The sequence below is a fragment of the Melopsittacus undulatus genome, chromosome 16 (assembly GCF_012275295.1).
Source record: "Melopsittacus undulatus isolate bMelUnd1 chromosome 16, bMelUnd1.mat.Z, whole genome shotgun sequence".
In the NCBI taxonomy this organism is placed as follows: Eukaryota; Metazoa; Chordata; class Aves; order Psittaciformes; family Psittaculidae; genus Melopsittacus; species Melopsittacus undulatus.
The window spans coordinates 5,381,648-5,401,074 of NC_047542.1; the positions used below are offsets into that span (position 1 = coordinate 5,381,648).

General features: G+C 46.8%; 1 protein-coding gene across 3 annotated transcripts; it reads right to left on the reverse strand.

Moving 5' to 3' along the window:
- Positions 1–27: 27 nt before the first annotated feature.
- On the reverse strand, positions 28–19,182 carry KCTD20 (potassium channel tetramerization domain containing 20). 3 transcript variants are annotated; one of them, XM_031042908.2, is made up of 9 exons: positions 13,509–13,629; positions 8,006–8,205; positions 7,293–7,327; positions 7,048–7,190; positions 5,895–5,997; positions 5,328–5,448; positions 4,637–4,834; positions 3,796–3,906; positions 28–3,179 (listed from the first exon to the last, which is right to left on the reverse strand). In XM_031042908.2, exons 1-9 carry the CDS (start codon positions 13,517–13,519, stop codon positions 2,887–2,889), a joined length of 1,215 nt encoding a protein of 404 aa, XP_030898768.1. In that variant the 5' UTR covers positions 13,520–13,629; the 3' UTR covers positions 28–2,886. The 3 variants fall into 3 exon arrangements, with proteins under 3 accessions (XP_030898768.1, XP_030898767.1, XP_005142210.2); XM_031042907.2 differs by lacking the exon at positions 13,509–13,629 and adding an exon at positions 19,140–19,182 and having other exon boundaries at positions 7,048–7,327; XM_005142153.4 differs by having other exon boundaries at positions 7,048–7,327.
- Positions 19,183–19,427: the final 245 nt, after the last annotated feature.

Genomic DNA, 19,427 nt, shown 5'->3' on the forward strand with positions numbered 1-19,427 from the left:
AAATGAGTTTTAGAAGAGCCAGACAAGCCAGGTATAATTTATACTTTAATAAAGAAACCATACAGCTGTAGTTCACGCACACCACAGGTAACACTGCAGTAGATTTAGAGGAAGACAAAACTTGACGTACCTGAAGTAGGTGACCACAAGAAGAGAAGGAAAAGCTAATGCCTGCTTCTCAGTTTGCTTTAGTGTTCCAATAGAATTCACTCTACTAAAAAAAATAAAGCTCATCTTAAATTCCTTGGGAAAGCCAATAAACTGCAGTGGGCTTTTGGAGGGGTAAAACTGGTGTGGAAAGGATGGACGCTGGATACGTCCATCCCATGCTGAAGGTCCAACTGATTACCCAGAGTACCAACGAGCTTCAACAAGGCCCTGCCATTCTCCAACTCTCACGCAATGGCTTGTTGCAATTAAGTCCCTGTAATCACTGTCCTACTAAACTGGCCAAATCCTTCCAGAGGTTTGCTGATGCTGGGCTCAGGGATGGACACCAGAGGAGTTTGTTTTGGTACTTGGCTGTCAGGTCCCATTGAAGTCAGATGCCTTGACACAATCCTGTAGCTCACCAACACACACGTTTCAGGTCTGCAGAACAGAGCCATGTGTAATCTCCAGTTGCAAGTCAGCTGGTCAATATCAACAAATGTTTACTTCAAACTTACACAGCTGGAAAGAGAAATACACACAGAAAGGAAGAGAATCCATAGGTCCTGGGGCCAAGCTCCATCACTGCTGGGCAGGGTCTCACCAGCGCCTTCAGCTTGTGGAAACGGTAGGTAATGGGCTTGGTCTGGCCCTTAGCTGGGGGGCTGATGGTCCATGTGTCTTCCTTTCTCTACTACAAAAATAGAAATTCACCTAGAGCAAGAATGGGAAGTGATTGCCACCACCTCTGTGCTGATCCTGAAGGACACTTCTCTATCCTGATCCACTGACACACAGGGAGGATTTTGCAGAAGTCATCAGGTGGACCTGGGTGTCTGAACCACTGGGATCCCCAGGAGGTCCTGAAGTACTTCTGGAAACCTTCCCATAGGCACTTAGAAAAAGAAGAAATTGATTTGCTGCACTTGGGAAAGAAGCTAAGAACAGAAACACTGCAAAGAATAGAACTGTATCCATACAAATGGGAGCTAAATATATCAGCAAATTGATGCCTTGGCAAAGATTTTGTTACTTGCAACTAAAACAACTCATAAACCTTCAGGAAAATCTGTGCTTGAGACTGTCATGGTACTTACACTGAAAACCCAAACATCCTTAGCAGCAAACAGTAACTTCAGTGCTGGGTCTACCATACGCTTTGCAGACAGATGGAGAATGCAACAAGATTTGCTTTATAATACAACCCTGGCAACAAAGAATGAAACCTTCCAGGGCAGAGTACCTACCTCTCTTTTGCCAACTATGACCAGGTAACTGAATGTGTAAGTGGTACAGGATTCAACAGCAGCCAACTGCAAGAGCAGAACTGACCTGAACTTAACCTTGCAAGGGAGCTCTCTCCCTTCCTTTGACTGGGTTTCAGCTTTTCTTTGCATCACATTTAATCCTGCTTTGGGTACATAAAACCTCTACACAATAATCAGAACAACCAGAGACCCGTTATGGTTGATGTGCTGCTTGGTTGTGGTGGTTCTGAACTCACTGTGTGCTACTTGGGGTTAATGAAGCCTACAGGTACCTCCACACTAAAGGAACAGGACCATTTGGTTTTGATATAACTCAGCTAAACCAGCCTGGAGTGTGTCTCTACTTACATTCACAACTCTGTTGTCTCTGAATCCAAAATGCACAGAGCCTGAACCACCAACTAGGGTACTATAATCAGAGCAGCAAAGAAGTGTTGCTCCCAGGTATGTGTATTTTTCTCTGCTGAAGGCTGGTTTCTTACCTGCCTCACAGCAAAATGGTGCAGTCACTTCCAAACTGGGAAGACAGTAGCTGGCCCTTTAAACCTGCAACAGTAGAATGCTCCTGGGAGAGTCTACAGAAATACTGACTAAGGTGGATGAGACCAAGGAATTTACTTACAGAGTAAACTGTACTGGGGGCTCCTCCACTTCTGTCTTAGCAGGGGGGTGGAGAAGACAACTGATAGTCTTTAGCATGCAGTCACTTCTAGGAGGATGTTTACATCTATTAGGCTACTAAACAGATTTACTTTGTTGGTAAAATATCAACTACAGTCTCTTCTTTTTTGCTTTTTCCTTCAATATGATCTACTCATTTTGCTGAACTTAACAGACAACATCCCTAAAAACGATTCCATCCTATGGATAAGTATATATGGGCAATTCCTGTCAACAGGCATATACTTCCTATTGAGCTAGTCCATCCTTGCCCTGAACAGCAGTACAACACTGGATGCAGAGCCAGGTGGCAGTGTAAACACATTCTTCCACACTCAGGATTTTGCTGTCCCAGCTGTGCTACATTTCTGCTGGTTGATGAAAGAGCATCATCTGTCCTGCTTTGATATTGGGTCCTTTGTAACTGATATAACACAAAAGCAAAGCTAAGTGCCTAATGATAAAGGAAAGCTTTGTCTTGACAGGCTCAGAATTTCCTCTCTCATGTCAAACACGATGTTTCAGAATCTTCATTTAGAAGTTCAGGTAAAATATTCAGCACCCACCAATCTGGAAGCCTTTGAAGTAGAAACAAACAGCATCATTTCTTCTTGTTTGAGGAGATGTTGCTTTTGATTGCACAATTAGACCATAGAGTGTGGCTCTTTATTAACATGCTTGAAGTATGACAACGTAGTAAGAGCAGGAACGAGGATAAAGCACCCTGCAAGAGTCTGTGTTCCATCACCAGGGATGGAACTATGCTGAGACGTTCCCACATCACTGGGACCATGACCCTGAGCCACCACTAATCTGGTATATCATTCACAGCCATTTGGGAGAATGGTGCATTCAGCCTGTCCAGTTCATCTACCTGTGGGGGGTGATGCATTATAACCTCGTGGTCCTCTGAAACATCATCACCCACAGTGACAAGGTTTGTGAGGGATTTGCTCCGAACACACTGGAAATCAACGTGACGGCTTTTGCCCTCTTCCTTCTCCCATGACATCTGGATGAAAGGCCGTTGAACGTAGTTGTAGATAACTTCTGAGCGGCCACCAGGCCTCCTCTTCACCTTCTCTTTGCAGGTGGGATACCCTGAAAACACAGCCAGTCAGTCATGTTTCACATCTCTGATATGCACAAAGGGACAAGAGGATCCCAGAACAGCCAGGCAGGAATGACTATGGGGTCAGGGGGACTTAGGAGATGAACACCCACATTCCACATCTACCATTGTTGGTTTGCAAAAACTGTTTTTTTTTGAGTCTCTATACTCAAAACCGAGTCTCTATAAAGAGGGTGCAGTACTGTGTGTGTAGCTATATGATCAAGGCTGTGCAGTGTTGGCCAGTTTGTGAGCAGACACAGCTACTTTAAAAATAAGACAGAGTCCCAGGACAAAGCACAGTGTTCTCTAAGCTCCCCAAGGGAATGCCTGGATCAGCAGGCAGAAGTTCTGGGCCTCCTGTTTCCTGTTTACTGGCTCCTAAAGAGAACAGTCTTACTACTCCATGCTACATCTCTTTTACTTTTCTCTAACATTTAAGCCTCCTGACCAATTTCAGTGTAACATGATAAAGGTGAAGGAACACACCTGGCTTGTACTAATTCCATGAAAATAAACACTTAGTAACACAGAGCAAAGCAACAAATGCCTTGAGCCCAGAGGAAACCAGGCTTTAGTGTGGAGTCACCTGAAGGAGCAGTTTACCTTCAATGCCAATGCGAATGTTCTTCAGGCCTCGCTCCTTTAAGACAGCTTTTGCCACATCACGGTTCTCGATGTACTTGAAGAATCTGTACAGCTTGGAGCTGTAAAGGACTGGAGGGATAAAAAGAGGATTAGAAACTACAAGGAGGGACTTTTTCTCCCTGGTTTTGACATGCTACAGTGTGGAGGTTCCTAAAAGGGGACTACAGGAAAGCTGGAGAGGGGCTTGGGACAAGGGCCTGTAGGGACAGGCCAAGGGGAATGGCTTGAACCTGCCCAAGAGAGGGGAGACTGAGCTGAGCTCTTAGGCAGAAGCTGTTCCCTGGGAGGGTGCTGAGGCGCTGGCACAGGGTGCCCAGAGAAGCTGTGGCTGCCCCATCCCTGGCAGTGCTCAAGGCCAGGTTGGACACAGGGGCTTGGGGCAGCTGCTCCAGTGGAAGGGGTCCCTGCCCGTGGCAGGGGTTGGAGCTGGAGGAGCTTTAACGTCCCTTCCAACCCAAACCACGCTGGGATTCTGTGAGGTGTTGAAAACCAAGTTTGGTTCCCAAGAACTACTCCAGATGTCTGTTCCCATGACTGGGACTAGCTGTACCACTTCCTTGGTGGGAAGGCAGTGATGAATATTGCAGGCTGGATAGAATGGGTGGTGGAGGGTGTGTGAAGCAGTGTTTACTCACTAAGGAGCCATGAAAAAGCTGAGGGGGAAGCAGCAAATGAAAGGAAGATGCAGTGAGTGCTGTCATTACCAATACAGGTGGTCAGATCAAAGCTCTGACCAGGCTCTAGCAGCAGTCAGTTCAGAAGGAACATGGAGCCAGGAGCACCAGTGCTGAGCCCTTACTTTGTGAGTACTCCTCTCCCATTGGAGGTGGATGATCTTCATCCCAGTCCACAGTGTCTTCATCTGTCAGCACCACAATGTGGCATTCACGTTCTCCTTTCCTTGCACTATCCACCATTATAGGCAGGATGAGCTCCTCCAGGTAGCTGTCAAACTGCTTGTGAGCACCATCATTGGAGAGCTCATGTAACAGAGCACCTAATGAGATGGACATCATACGATGAACTGTTTTACACAGCAAGAAAATATGTCCCCACTCTACACTTCCCATATACATTCAAGAGCACAGCCTGAATTCTTCTTCAGACAAACTGCTTAACACATGTTCAGATGCATCAACAGTCTCCACAGCTCCAGAACTGGCAAAATCAGATGCATGAGACCATGCTTCCAAAGGGATACACATTACACTGTCGAATCATTACACTACCATTAAAAGAACACCAAGGTCCAACCAATAGAGTGGAACAGCAATAGAATGAATGCAAGGTGCCTGTGATTTGCTCACTTCCCTTGGGATTGATGCAGCACAAAAAGGAAGCTGTTTAAATGCCATGCATAGATGAGTCTTAGTGAGTCCACACTTCCATGTTAAACTAAAGCCCACAATAAAGAATTGCATTGAGTCAGGATCAGAGTGCTCAAACCCATGCAGATTAGCTCCTAAGAGCTGGTTTCTCTCCATACTTACTTAAATCTTGACATTTGATTGTGTTGAAATCAAAGTTTATGCAGAGGTAATCACATGTGTCTCGAAGGTCTGGGATGGAAATCCCATCAGGGCAGTTAATGATCCCAGTTTTGTAATAATCCTGCAAATAAAAGGACAATTTTGGGAATGAAAAATTGAGAATATCTTGGAGCCTGATAACTTTTCATTACCTCTTTGTTTTGTTAACCAACATTTGAGAGTTACAGAGGATATTTATAGCTCTGTGAACAGTAAAACCACCCTCCCTGTCCGAGAATTTACATCTCTGTCTCTTTGCAGATTCGCTTGGGTCTGATCAACAGTGAGCTCCAGTTAAAACCTCTCCCATGGCAGAGAGTTTCATAACAGCTCATAGGCTACAACAGTGTGACACAAGAAAGGTAAAAGGCAACATCTGAAATGTTGACTCATACTGAAGAGTTTTAATACAATCACAGTGCAGAACAGGAATAACAGAACATGTCCCAGGCAGCTGCATCCCCCCTGGGACATGGCTCAGTTTGGCACAAACAGACTGTTTTCTTCCATCTGCAAACACGTCCTTACCAGCACAGTCCGGAACACAGCTGAGCTGATTCCTTCTGCGATTTCATATTCCCCCTTTTCATTTGGCCGTGTGAAATTGTATTCTCTTCCTGGTCCAAACATTCTGAACAGATAAAAATCTATGTAAGGGCATAAGTATATTGAAATGCATTCATTCTAGGGATCAATAGGTGCATTGAGGTTAAACAAATCCAGCAGTGATACATATATACAGTAATAAACCCTACATTTAAATCTCTCACATGGTAAATAAGCACAAGAGCTGTTTCAGCTCAGTCATCCTATAACTGGACTCTTGTTACATAGAATCACAGAATGGTTTGGGTTGGAAAGGACCTTAAGATCATGCAGTTCCAACCCCACCATGGGCAGGGATACCTCACACTAAAGCATGCCACGCAAGGCTTCGTCCAACCTGGCCTTGAACACTGACAGGGATGGAGTATTCACAACCTCCCTGGGCAACCCATTCCAGTTCCTCACCACCCGAACAGTAAAGACCATCTACTGGAGTGCATGCAACAAGCCACAGCTCCAAGGAACAACTCATTCAATCCTGTCAGAAATTACCCCAGCAATAAAGTCGTTTCACTGACACTACATGAGATACCCACCACATGCTTTTTGATCCCTTGTTTTACACAATAGCCTCCACAGGGGTCAGTAACCCATCTCCTTTGGTCAGGGATGGGTGAAAGCACTGGCAATACAGAAAATGAGTGCTTCCTATTGTGTCAAAAGGCTCCAACCTTTATGCCATGCTACAGGGAGCAGAGTAAATTCTCTCTGGGGAGAGTATCAAAAGATAACAGCAGAAGGGGGATGGAACATTATCATTTTCCCCATTCTGGAAGGCAGGTTATCAGCTGGGGACAGATGCACTGCTTACAAACAAGGCAAACAGTCAGAGGCAAAAGGAGACCAGGTCTAGCTAAAAGCACTCACTGTTTGAAGGAAGAGGACAGAAAGGAGAATGTTACCTAGAGAACTACCAACTCCTTCTACATCTGGGCATGTCTTCAAGCCCTCACAGCCAAGTTCTGAATGAGGTCAACCTTGCCCTGCTTGTGTGTACAGATGGCAAACAGGCTCTTGGAGTCTGTTCCACTATAGCAAACATTTGCCCCCATTGAGGCATCTAGAACCAACGCACCTTCCCAGCATGGTGTCAGGGTGAGCAGTGAAAATCTGTGGGTTCACTGCAAAGCGAGTGCCATCTACCACGAGCGTCACCTTCTCTGGAGCCACCGGCTGTGAGCTGCTGCTTGAGGACAAGGTGCAGCACCCATGGCGTTCCTGGGTGTTAAAGTATTCCAACTGTCTCTTATTTCCATCTTGGAAATGGCAGTTGTGAGTGTCTTCAGGAGCAGACAACATGCTACTGAGCTGGGGACTTACTGGACAAGGAGTGTGCCGGCATTCAGGATCTAAACCTGAGAGAGACAAATGAATATTGCAAGAGTAAGATATTGAGGATGCTGAAAAACATCATTTCACTGTAGCCCTGTAGTAAGAAAACTGAGTCATACAGGGATGTCAATATATGTAGTGTTATACGTCATCACCTGAGTCATACAGGGAGGTCAGGGTAATGTTACATGACATAAAACCACACTGCATTTTAAAACTGAGCCAGCAGTTGGATTGTGAGTAAGAAAATTCCTGATGAACCATGATGCTTAATGTTCCTTGTTAAAGCAAGGAGCTTCAGTGTGTAAGAGCAGGAGCCCAGGAATTACACAAGGCCTGAAACACAGAGTCCCAGCACTGACAGCTACTCTCACAGCAAAGCAGGAGCAGAAGCAAACACCACAGTGGATGGTGGCTGATGCTGCTCCATGGTGGGCACACAGCTCATCAGGAATGTCCTAATGTGCTCAGGAGGACAACTCAGGAGGAGCTGCAAGTTGGCCAACCAGGGCGTACCTGTGTGATGTTCTTGCTAAAACAGCAAGACCCCAAACTGCTGTGGACCATTGTCCTTTCGACCAGCCTGGCAGAGGCAGGATACGTATTCCCTATAGCAAACTGGAGATTTCCCAAAACACAGCACCCCCTCAGAAAAACAAAACAACCCTAAAACCTTCTCACTGCTAAGGTAAAGGCATTACCCTCAGTCCTGGGAGCTGCAGCTGGGCTGTGACCTCCTAACACCACGTTACTTCCTTCTGACTCCTGGACTGCTACCGTTGTGCTCCCCACAGAACAAGTGGACTCCAGATTCCTTGGCCAGTCTGTGCCAGCAGCACAGTTCACATTCATGCTGGGCCTCCGTGACGCGAGGAGTTGGCTGCGTTTTCTAAGAGAAGAGCTAGGAGAGAAAACACCAGGTTGTTGGTTTTGGAAGAAACTCCCGAGCAATGAATCCCTGTACCTGGAATAACAAGCAAAGCCTCCCAGGCTCAAAAGGTGTTTCTTCAGACACTTAACTGTGTTTCAGAAGGCTTATGGTGCTGGTTGTGGCCCTATGTTTACCTAAGGCGAGGGAAATAAAGCTGTTATAGTAATCAGGGGTCTATTTAATCTAGAAACCTTTGCTTATTAAGAAGCAAGTCTAAAGCCACTGATGCCTTCAGAGGACACATGTATGATCCTGCAACTACTTCCCTGCCTCACCTCCATACCACATCTCTCTAGATTCCCAGCACCGGCAAAATGACTTCTGTAATACAGCTATAGCCCAAACCCCAGCATTTTCCCAGTTAACAGCTCAGGCATTGCCTCTTAACCCCTCTGAGGTCTGAAGGAAGCTCCCTGGTCACAGATACTGCGTTCTGTGGTCTTTCCTTCTTGATTCACCACCCTCCTGTCACATAGTGCTTACTCCAGTGCCAGTGTTTAACCCACTATAGTCATAGAATCACAGAATGGTTTGTGTTGGAAAAGACCTTAAGATCATCCAGTTCCAACCCCCGGCCATGGGCAGGGACACTTCACACTAGACCGTGTTGCATGACACATACAACACTTTAACCAATGCCACTCAAATCGTAACTGTGCTTCAGCACATGTGAAGACATCTTCTTTGGTCACTTTTCCCTCCCTTCTCTCTCCCTACAGATCTCTTTTGCTGTCTCTTTACCTCATTCTCCCCTTGCCCTGGACAAGACATCACTCTCTTTTCTTGGCTGGATGCGTTTCCTTTTCATTCTCCCAAACACAAAACACCAATTTCCTCATTAATGAATGTTCCCAACTTCCCCCCTGCAGAACAATTGTCCTGTGTCCTCTGCCTGGCTGAATGAAGACTCCAGAGCCTGGAGTCCCATCCATGGCAGAACCCTGACAGGGCTGGATACAAACCAGACGCAATCCAGCACTAACAAACCACCAAAATGCCAAATGAGAGTTGGAGAGTTTGCTGGGCAGGATCTGCTGAGGATAAAGGTTTTAATGAGCAGTTCAGTGCTGGGTTTCCAGTCAGTTACTGCCATTTCAGTCTTAATTGGAAACATTCAAAAGGAATAACAATTCCTTCCTCTTGTCCCATCAATCCAACAGGAAGTTGCCAGCATTATCTGTATGTAATACAAACGCAGTGCTTACACCTCATGCCAGGCTCATCAGAAGGAGGATTTCTGGCAGCAGCAGAACCCTGTGAAAAGCTGCTGTACTTTTTCATTTCCAAAGGCTGCAGCAGCCACACAAGGAACCTACAAGGGTCATGCAAGTTCCTGCAAACTCAACAGTGTGCAGTGCATCACCATCCTCCTCTCACCAAATACCCAGTGCTAGGATCTAAGCAGAACATACCAACTGCCCCACTCTTACAACTTCAGGACAAACCTCCTGTCCCAGGAATGATCTATGTTAATGGACAAAGGGGAACTCCTTTATCCAGAGGGGAGACTGAGCTGAGCTCTGAGGCAGAAGCTGTTCCCTGGGAGGGTGCTGAGGCGCTGGCACAGGGTGCCCAGAGAAGCTGTGGCTGCCCCATCCCTGGCAGTGCTCAAGGCCAGGTTGGACACAGGGGCTTGGAGCAGCTGCTCCAGTGGAAGGGGTCCCTGCCCGTGGCAGGGGTTGGAGCTGGAGGAGCTTTAAGGTCCCTTCCAACACAAACCAGGCTGGGACTTTATGTCAAATAGCATGAAAAACGCCTACAGATGCATTTTCACAACTATCTGGGTGTGATGAACGTTGCTGTGCCTGTTCATCATCTTACGCTTAGAATTAAACACATGCACAATTCCAGAGACCCTGTGTGCCAGTCAGCAGAGACCTCTACTACAACACCTCAGAAACTACTTGTAGAACTACCATCTATACGTCTTGTAGCTTCACATAAGCTATAAGACATGAATTTCTCCTGATCATCCCCCCCAGTCCTTTTCTGCTTAATCTGTTAAGCAGGATTTTAGGACAAAAAGCCCCAACTGTTTGACACTTTTCTCCTCATTCTTTGCTGTTACATTAAGGTCAGCACCAGTGAAAGGTGCTAAAAGCTGCAGTGATAGAAAGATGCAGAAACACAGATGCTCTTTGCAATAGTGGTGGCTCTGACCAGCATCAGATCCGAGTTTCGTCATTAAATCTACAGGAAGCCCTACTGATAATCTGTCTTGGGCCAGGCTAATGCTATTTCCCTGTTGCCTCTTGGCATGCTCAAATCCTACACATTATGCGTCAGCAGAATTGAGGTAAATGAGTAAGGATTCCTTTAGCACAGCTGGCTGGGACAATACAGATCCAAACTAGTCATTTTGCATGACAAATACACTGCAATCATACATACAACCCAGCAGGGAAACCAGTAAGTAAAGACTTCAGAAGGTTCTACTCATGCCTGACCAGCTTACAAATATTCTTTTCATGCCCAGGATCAAGGTGCAATACCCATAGTGAGAATAAATACCTATAAATAATAATTAGCAGTATTCATCTTCATACAAATATGAACTGCTCCTTCCTCCTGGCAGCCCTGGGAAGCACTGCAGGGAAGTCTTTTAGGAGGGAAGGACACTGAGAAACACCATCTTCGGGACTAGCCAGAGCATCAGGCTCAGTGTTACACTGACTTGCAGCACGTTCACTCCTGGAGCTCACCAGCAATTACCCTGTGGTTAGCAGGACAAAGACAAGCAGGTTCCCATCTTCTTTTGAGGTGTGTTTCCATGCACGTTTCTACCCTCTGGTAAGCATCAATTGGCTGGTACTACAGGACTGATCATGAGAAACCCCACTTCTTAGCTCACTTCTCAGGTGCTTGGTTGGATGCTGATATCCCGAAGCAGGCAGGGACCAGTCTGAGCTGAAGACTCAGGATTTGTGGGCAGCTGGATTTGGGGAGCTGGGAAGTCAGCAGTAACAAAAGCCCAATGTCATGCTCAGCACTAAAGCTCAGAGAAAGAGCTCCTGAAGAGGCTGGGATTTAAAATGAAATCAGTGTCACAGTCAGAAATCAAACCTCACATCTGACTGTGGCCATTGACTCTGCCTCACTTGGAGCATGTGGATCCCTCCTCCCTCCAGAACATGACATGCAACTGAAGCAGCATCTCTGCTCCCCAACCCACGCGCTGAAGTCATCTTTATTTGAACTTGTTTCAAGCCAACACTTTTGCTGAGAGAAAAAAAGGGAAGTGAGGTTGCTTTTCTAAACACAAACTGGAGACAAGTTTTATTTAGCAACATCCTTGGCACAACTGGTTCCTGCTGCAAACCTTTTGCAGGGATAGAGGCTGAGCCTTGTTCTATGCAACTCTTAAGAAAGAAGGAATTGTACTGGGATATCTTTAGCACATTATTCTTCCCCACCCTAAGGAATCCAAGGCTCTTCCAAGCTTTCCAAGGTATACAGTCATTGCCTGGCTACTGGAAGGAGCCAAATGGCTTAACTTGCACACCATGATCAGTACATCAGTGATGTGTGTGTAGAGAAAACACTCCAACACTGTAACATGGCCATCAGAGAAAACCCCTTTAAATACAGGACCTTAAAGCTCCTCCAGCTCCAACCCCTGCCACGGGCAGGGACCCCTTCCACTGGAGCAGCTGCTCCAAGCCCCTGTGTCCAACCTGGCCTTGAGCACTGCCAGGGATGGGGCAGCCACAGCTTCTCTGGGCACCCTGTGCCAGCGCCTCAGCACCCTCACAGGGAACAGCTTCTGCCTTAGATCCAACCTGAACTCGCCCTGTTTCAGTCTGAACCCATCACCCCTCGTCCCATTGCTACAGTCCCTGATGAAGAGCCCCTCTCCAGCATGACAAGGAGGAAGTGGTAAGAGAGTAAAAATAGTAGAAGTAGTGACCTTACTTCACCGTTGGGTTTGTGAGTAGCAAGGAACAACCTGCACTGAGTGAGTGCAACAGTTACTAATCCTTCCCTCTGCCTGAACCACGGTGTAACCGCAAGGACTTAAATAAAACTCCAAACAACTCCTTTCCAAGGTGACAACACCACTTTAAACCTCCAAACCCATTCCACGTCCAATTATTTTCAGAAATGTGAGCAAGCAGGAAACACGCATCCATAGGGTGTGCCTGACCTAATTCTGCAGTCAAGACACTCCAGAACAAGATGTGCTTCTAATATAACTGCATGCAACCAAGAAAAGCTCGGAATTAATTTAATTTCTGTTGTGGTTTAACCCCAGATGGCAAACGAGCCCCAAAGAGTCACTTGTTCACTCCCCAGTGGGATGGGGGAGAGAACTGAAGAGAAACTGGAGGTCAAGGGGAATGGCTTGAACCTGCCCAAGAGAGGGGAGACTGAGCTGAGCTCTTAGGCAGAAGCTGTTCCCTGGGAGGGTGCTGAGGCGCTGGCACAGGGTGCCCAGAGAAGCTGTGGCTGCCCCATCCCTGGCAGTGCTCAAGGCCAGGTTGGACACAGGGGCTTGGAGCAGCTGCTCCAGGGGAAGAGGTCCCTGCCCATGGCAGGGGTTGGAGCTGGAGGAGCTGTAAGGTTCCTTCCAACCTAAATCAGTCTGTGACTCTATACCCATATAGAACACCTGGCTCCTTCCTAGGCAGAAGGATGGATGCAAATCTGATCAGGGTAAGGGGAAAACTGCCAAAAGATGAGCTGTTTCAAATACAAGCAGATTGTTCTTGTCTAGAGACAGCAAAAACAAATGTCCCCCTTAAATCCACAGAATTCTGAGCTAAATAAAGTGTTAAACCAGGTGACACCCATGAGTTACACTTCGCCTTCACCAGCCTTAGGTTAAGCTACAAATACACCTAAAAGCCTGCACCAGAAGCAACAGCAGCAGACAACAGGGTTGTGCCCTGTGTCCTCTTTCCATTTCCTGCAAAACGACTTAAAAAACCTTTCAGAAGAGCAATAAATGTTTCAAAGTTTAAAAGCAAGACCCACTTTAGCTCTTCAGATATAAAAAGGCTGTTTTCTTTCTCAATTTTTCTTCTTAAGCAGTTAAATTTAACTTGGGTTTCAAATCCACACTATTCCAACTCCTACAGCTGCACACTAAAAGCAACTTCTCAATTCTAAGCTACACAAAAAAGGAAAACAGTGTTTCTGAGAAAGCTCCAAGTCTGATTTACGTGAACCTATCACAACTTCTGGACAAGAAATAATCGCTCCTATTACCTACTATAACCCTGAAGCAAACCCTGTGCAAACAGCCCCTCTCAAACAGCACAGCTCTTACTTACTGGCGGCTCATACGTCCTCTGTGCTACAAGCACCAGCAGCCCCAGATCCGCTCGCAGGAGAGGGAAGCACCAAGTCACAGCAGAGCTGTCCGGTTTGAACTGTTTGTGCCCGATGGTCACTCCCCCAGTGCCTGATTCATGTAAATGTTTCAGCTTAAAAGCCTCCACTCTCCCCCCCCCGCGCTGATTCATGAACTGTTTGAATATACAAACCTGAAATAACTTTAAGCCTCGTCTTTTCCAGCAAAACCCCTCTCAAAATCTTTCTTTCCCCCCAGATTCCTGGGTCAGCCTGTTTTGGACAGAGCCTTGGAGCAAGCTGCTCTAGTGGAAGGTGTCAAAGGGCTGGAACTGGGTGATCTGAAGGTCCTTTCCACGCCAAACCACTCTGATTGTATGAACTATAGGGCAGACAAGGCACAGTGTTATCCAGTCCTTGATGCTATATGGTCAGAGACACTCACCCACGGCACATCCCTCACACAGCCAGAAAGGAATGAACTCCCAGGATTTCTAGTATGCACATAACCATGTGCATGTGGATTCTCAAATCAGAGATCCCAGACTTGGGCCCAAAGAAATTTACAGTGAGGATAAAATGAGTTACTTTGATATGCCAGTGCCTGTGTGATGCATTGCTACTGAGCACAGTAAGAAGGCCCACATTTGCTCCATGCTCTTACACATCACACTGGACATGTGATCCTCTATCAGTTCAAGTCATAGATCAATCTACTCTGTTGTTCTTAATGCTTTCCCCCTAAGATGGATCTAGCTTACTTAAACACAATTTCATGGAACAGGACTAAGTATATCCCAGATCATCAATAATACTGAATTAATTCAAATAGAACCTGAATAAGTAGGAAACTATTTTTATCCTGATTCAAACCTGTGATAAAGCATCTGTGTGTGTGCTGGCAAGTTATGCTGAACAATCCAAAGCACCTGAATAGCTTAATGAAAGATGCCTTAAGAGGTATCATACTTCATACCAAACCAAACAATGAAACTATCATGTTATGCTGGATATCACATCACTAATGTACAAACTCATGTTTGCTCTATACATATGTACCACGTATTGCAAGAACAACCTGTGGCTTGGGAACAAGCTTTTAATTCTTTAATGCCCAATTATCCGGTGTGTCTGGATACAATAAAGAGATTGGGGGGATGTAAAGAAAGAGCAACTCTCTCGTCACTGAGGCACATTATCCCACACAGGGGAGGCAGGCTGCACCACTCAGGACGATACAAAGCTTCCCAGAGCACACAGTGCTACAGCTGAAGGCAGCACACACGGTAGAGCATGAACCCTCAAAATGAGCAAGGAGCAGACAACAGGGGACAAAGGAACACTTCAGCTCACACTTGAGGGGATCAACACCAGATATCCCTTCTTTCTGCTTCACCACAGTGGTCTCAGGACAGGCAGTTTCCCAACGTCAGTCCTTGGAATCATTTCTGCCACCACCAGCTCCAATTCTGGCCTGCAACACAGCGTCCAGACCTACATCCAGACTGCAGCACCATAAAGGCTCAAGAAACCATTCTGTTTGCTTTCAGCACAAAACCCATCCAGTGTGGATGCTCTTGAGATGAGGATCAGTGTATTAATCAGTGTGTTTTGAAGTACACAAGAGTGGAATATTTTACAGCAGAATATCAGTAGAGAGAAACATTCAGATCAAGCTAAAATTCCTCTTCTCACTGAGCTTTTCATCTGCTACAAATCACCAGTTGGTGTTTCACCCATAGCAGAAAGCACTTACTTTGACTCTTATTTTAGAAAGACCATGAGCAGCTTCAAACTCCACCTTCCTCCTCTGGAAGGGATCCCAGTAAGTAACTGCTCCTTCATTCCCAACTGCCATTCATTTTTAACCAATTGTATAGCTTTCCGCTCTGCTGCCAACAATAGATTTTTGAAAGTTGAATGTGGCCACAGGAGCTGTTCACCAGAGAGATTTCAGAATAACAGTTACACAGCATCACAAAACCAGCTGCAAAATGCTTAATGCAATGCAATTACATTTGAAAGTAAATATTCCAGTTTTGAAAAGGCATTTGTGCTATGGTAAGGAGGAGCTCAGTGTTCACTGAGGTACCTGAATAATCATAGACTGGTTTGGGTTGAAGGCAGTTTAATGCTCATCCAGTTCCAACCCCTTCCACTGGAGCAGCTGCTCCAAGCCCCTGTGTCCAACCTGGCCTTGAGCACTGCCAGGGATGGGGCAGCCACAGCTTCTCTGGGCACCCTGTGCCAGTGCCTCAGCACCCTCCCAGGGAACAGCTTCTGCCTTAGATCCAACCTGAACTTCCCCTGTTTAAACCCATCACCCCTTGTCCTGTCACTGCAGTCCCTGATGAAGAGCCCCTCTCCAGCAGTTTGTGTCTTGTGTGGAAAAGCAGAACCAGGCTTGGTAACACTCGGATGTCATAACCCAGCATAGGAGATCTTTACCTCACTGGTAGGAGACAGGTTGGCACCAGATCTCTGCTGGGGGTTTATCTGACATCCCCATTGCTGTATCTCACCACAAGGCAGCAGGGTGAGGTGCTGGAAGCTGGGTAAGATAAAGCCACCAGAGCTACAGCTTAGCTACCCAGGTGAAGGGCTGAGATGAGCTGGAGCATAAGCAGGGTAAAGCTGATCCACACTGGCTGCAGAATCAGCTGCACTGCTCCAAATCAAGTTGTTTAATTCACATTAAGATCCAGACAACAACAAAAAGCAAAGCAAACATAAGCCTACCTTTTAGAGTGCAGCCTCATGAGTAAACTGCAAGTAACACTGAAGCAACCGGAACCTCACATAAACACAAGTGTTTTATTTAGCACACTGCAGCTCTTCAGGAAAACACATCTTGATTTATTTTTAGGGAGGCAAAAGCAGGGGCTAAAATGTCCCCTGGGTGAGGCCACCCATTGGCACTCTCAGTTTGTGTCAGCAGGGGCTAAAATGTCCCCTGGGTGAGGCCACCCATTGGCACTCTCAGTTTGTGTCAGCACAGAACATGAGACCTTATTTTCAAGCATTGAAAACCACGTTGCTCAAGGTTTCAAAAACACTCAGGTTTAGGATGGTACCTTGGCGAGAGTTAAGGTTCCTCCTGAGCTGTTTATACGTGGGGGTAAACAGTTCAGATGCCAAGCACAGCCTAACACTTTCTAAGTATATTTCATAACATTCTTTCTTATGTGACTAATACTTCTTCCACAAAAACATATTTGGCTGTGTCATGTTTCTGCTGAAGGCAGCAGGAACCAGAGCCGTATTCTGTGGAAGTTTAAAGAAAGGGAAAATACCACTTAAAAATACAACATAGAAAAAGCAGAGGTGATGCTTATGCCAACACATGCACCGAGGTGTTTGTGCAGGGGTAAGGTGCCTATTTGGGCACTGAATAAGGTGGCTCTTAAAAGGCAAAGTTCTAAGATGCAAATGTATTCCAGACCAGTCCGCTCCAGCTCATTTTTAAGTTCATGAACAAGAAACCCATTAATTCTGGTCAAAACTTCAGATGCATACATGGTTATCTCAAAGACAACAAGCAAAAGAAAGGCCAGGATTTGTTACAATTCATTTATTTCAAGGGAATTGTCCTCAAAGGCTGTCCTTGGGAGGAATATTCAGCTGTTCTGCTGAATAATCCAAGAGATTCACAAAGAAATTAACATATGCCAGTAGTGGAGCTTATCCATGCGTTTAATAAATCCTTAACAAGAAGTGGAGTCTTACTGCAGGGCCTAAAAGGGTCTATTAATGTACAAAGCAGCTCTCTCTATCTAATCCCCCGATTTCAATTCAATCCTGGTCAGATGTGACCAAAGCTTGACATTTTAGAGCTCTCACCACAGACTGCATAAAACAAGTTTGCTATTGTCATTGTGGCTGCCAACTAAAGACACTTCCAAGAAACCACCAGAACCAAGCGAATCTCTTGGTGGTAAACCTGGATCAGAACTCACATGGGCAGAAGCTTCACCTTTCTCCATGAGAGCACAACTTTAACCTGCTCTTAAAAGCTTAGGTTTGGACACAGTTTTCTGCACAGGCTTCACTTAGGATTAGTCTAGACAAACTGCTCCATTTCAACCATAAGATCAGACCATAGAAGAGCCTCTAACATGGATGTTATTATAGAAAATAAAGACAATTGTGACAACATGAGCAGGCTGCTTTGCAAAAGAGCATTCCTTTAAGTGACATAAGTACAAAGAAGTTATAAACAGCATCAAGTCTATTTTACTAAAGCGTGACTGTTACCCCAAATGAAATCACTCCATTGTAACAAAGGCATGTGTAAATCCAGTGTGAAGAATAACTAACACCTCTCACAAGCAGCTTTGCCTACAGACTAAGCCACAGTTTTTGAACCCAATAATTCACTCTTCTGATGCTTACATCACTGAGAGCGCTTCGGTGAACTGAGGACAGAAGTATTTATAAACCTTAAATCCAGGTGACTGTCAGCAGTGCAGTGTCACAGTGCCAGCACCAGGGTAAACAAGGACACACCTCAAAAGGGAGAGCTGCGTCTCTCTGTTGATCCCCCAGACACAACCTCCTTCCGATTCACAGGTCGTGAGTCCAATGCCAGCAGGAAGGAGCGTGACTTTGGGGTGAGGATAAGGCAGGCACAGGGAAAACAGGTGAATTTTCTGCCTTAACGCCATAACTGACTGCAACAACAGTGTTTGTGCTTGCAGCAAAGGCATTCAAAACACTCTCTGTGCAGAGGTGTGTTCTGAGCCTCCCAGGTTTATATCCAAGACTTGGCATTAGCATTACCTCTTCTTTGAAAGGTCTAAGGTCATTGAGAAGACAACACAGAGAATCCAACAGCAGGATCAAAGACAGGGAAAGGCGCCACACGAAACGGTGCCTATGAGCAGAGGCAGGCTGAGATCTCACCTAATGCACCCTTATAGGGGAAAACCCCTTTCAAACTGCAGCAGAGCCAGATAGGAAGGAGAAAAGGGAAGGTATGGATTCAAACCTAAAACCGTACATCGTGATAATAACCCACCAGCCTCCAACCCCGGACCACACACAGGAGGGCCGTGTGACCAACCAGCACCCTGAGAGGAGGGTGCTTCCTGCTCTGGAGGTGGTGGTTACAAGCAGCAGCCTCACCAAGGAGCACTGGGTAAAGTCAAGCCCCCAAGGCCTCTTACACAGCCCAGGAGAAAGTCCAGTCCCTGCCAAGCACTGCAGGCCCCTCTCCAAGCAAACACGGGGCAGGTGGAAGCCCCCCTCAGTGCACACTAAGACCCCATATGCACACACCACAGAAGGGCAGCTCTCCCTCTACCTCCCCCCCGGGCCCACAGCCCCCTCCAGAGCCCATCCAACCCCACAGACACCCCCTCAGCGCCCGCAGAGGAGAGGAAAGACCTCGAGCTCCAAAGGCCTCCTCCGAGCCGCGAAGGACCTCAGTCCCCGCGCGGCCTCAGGCCCGGCGGTCACCCTCAGAGCATTGAGAGGGCCCGGGAAGGCCTCTGAAGCTCGTCCCCGGTTCACAGAGCCAGAAACGGCTCCTACAATGGCTTTAAGACCCCCGGAGGGCCGGGCAGACCACACCGGACCTCAACGCCCCTCACCCGCCCTTAGGCCTCACTCACCGCGTCCCCACCGAAGCCTCTCCCTCCGCCTGCCGGAGGGCGGGGTCCCGCCTCTAAGCCCCGCCCCTTCCGGTCCGCTTTCCTATTGGCTCCGCCTGCAGAGGCGGCTGGCCAATGGGAACCGAGAGTTGCCGGTGGGGTGGGGGTGCGTGCGGCCGTGGTACCCCCACTCCGTGCTCCTGATCCGGTCCCGGTCTCCATCCCATTGGGCATCCGGTCCTTCCCGGCCCGATCCCGGTGGGGACAAAGGATGACACCGGCTGAGTAAGTCCTAAGTCCCAAGTACCT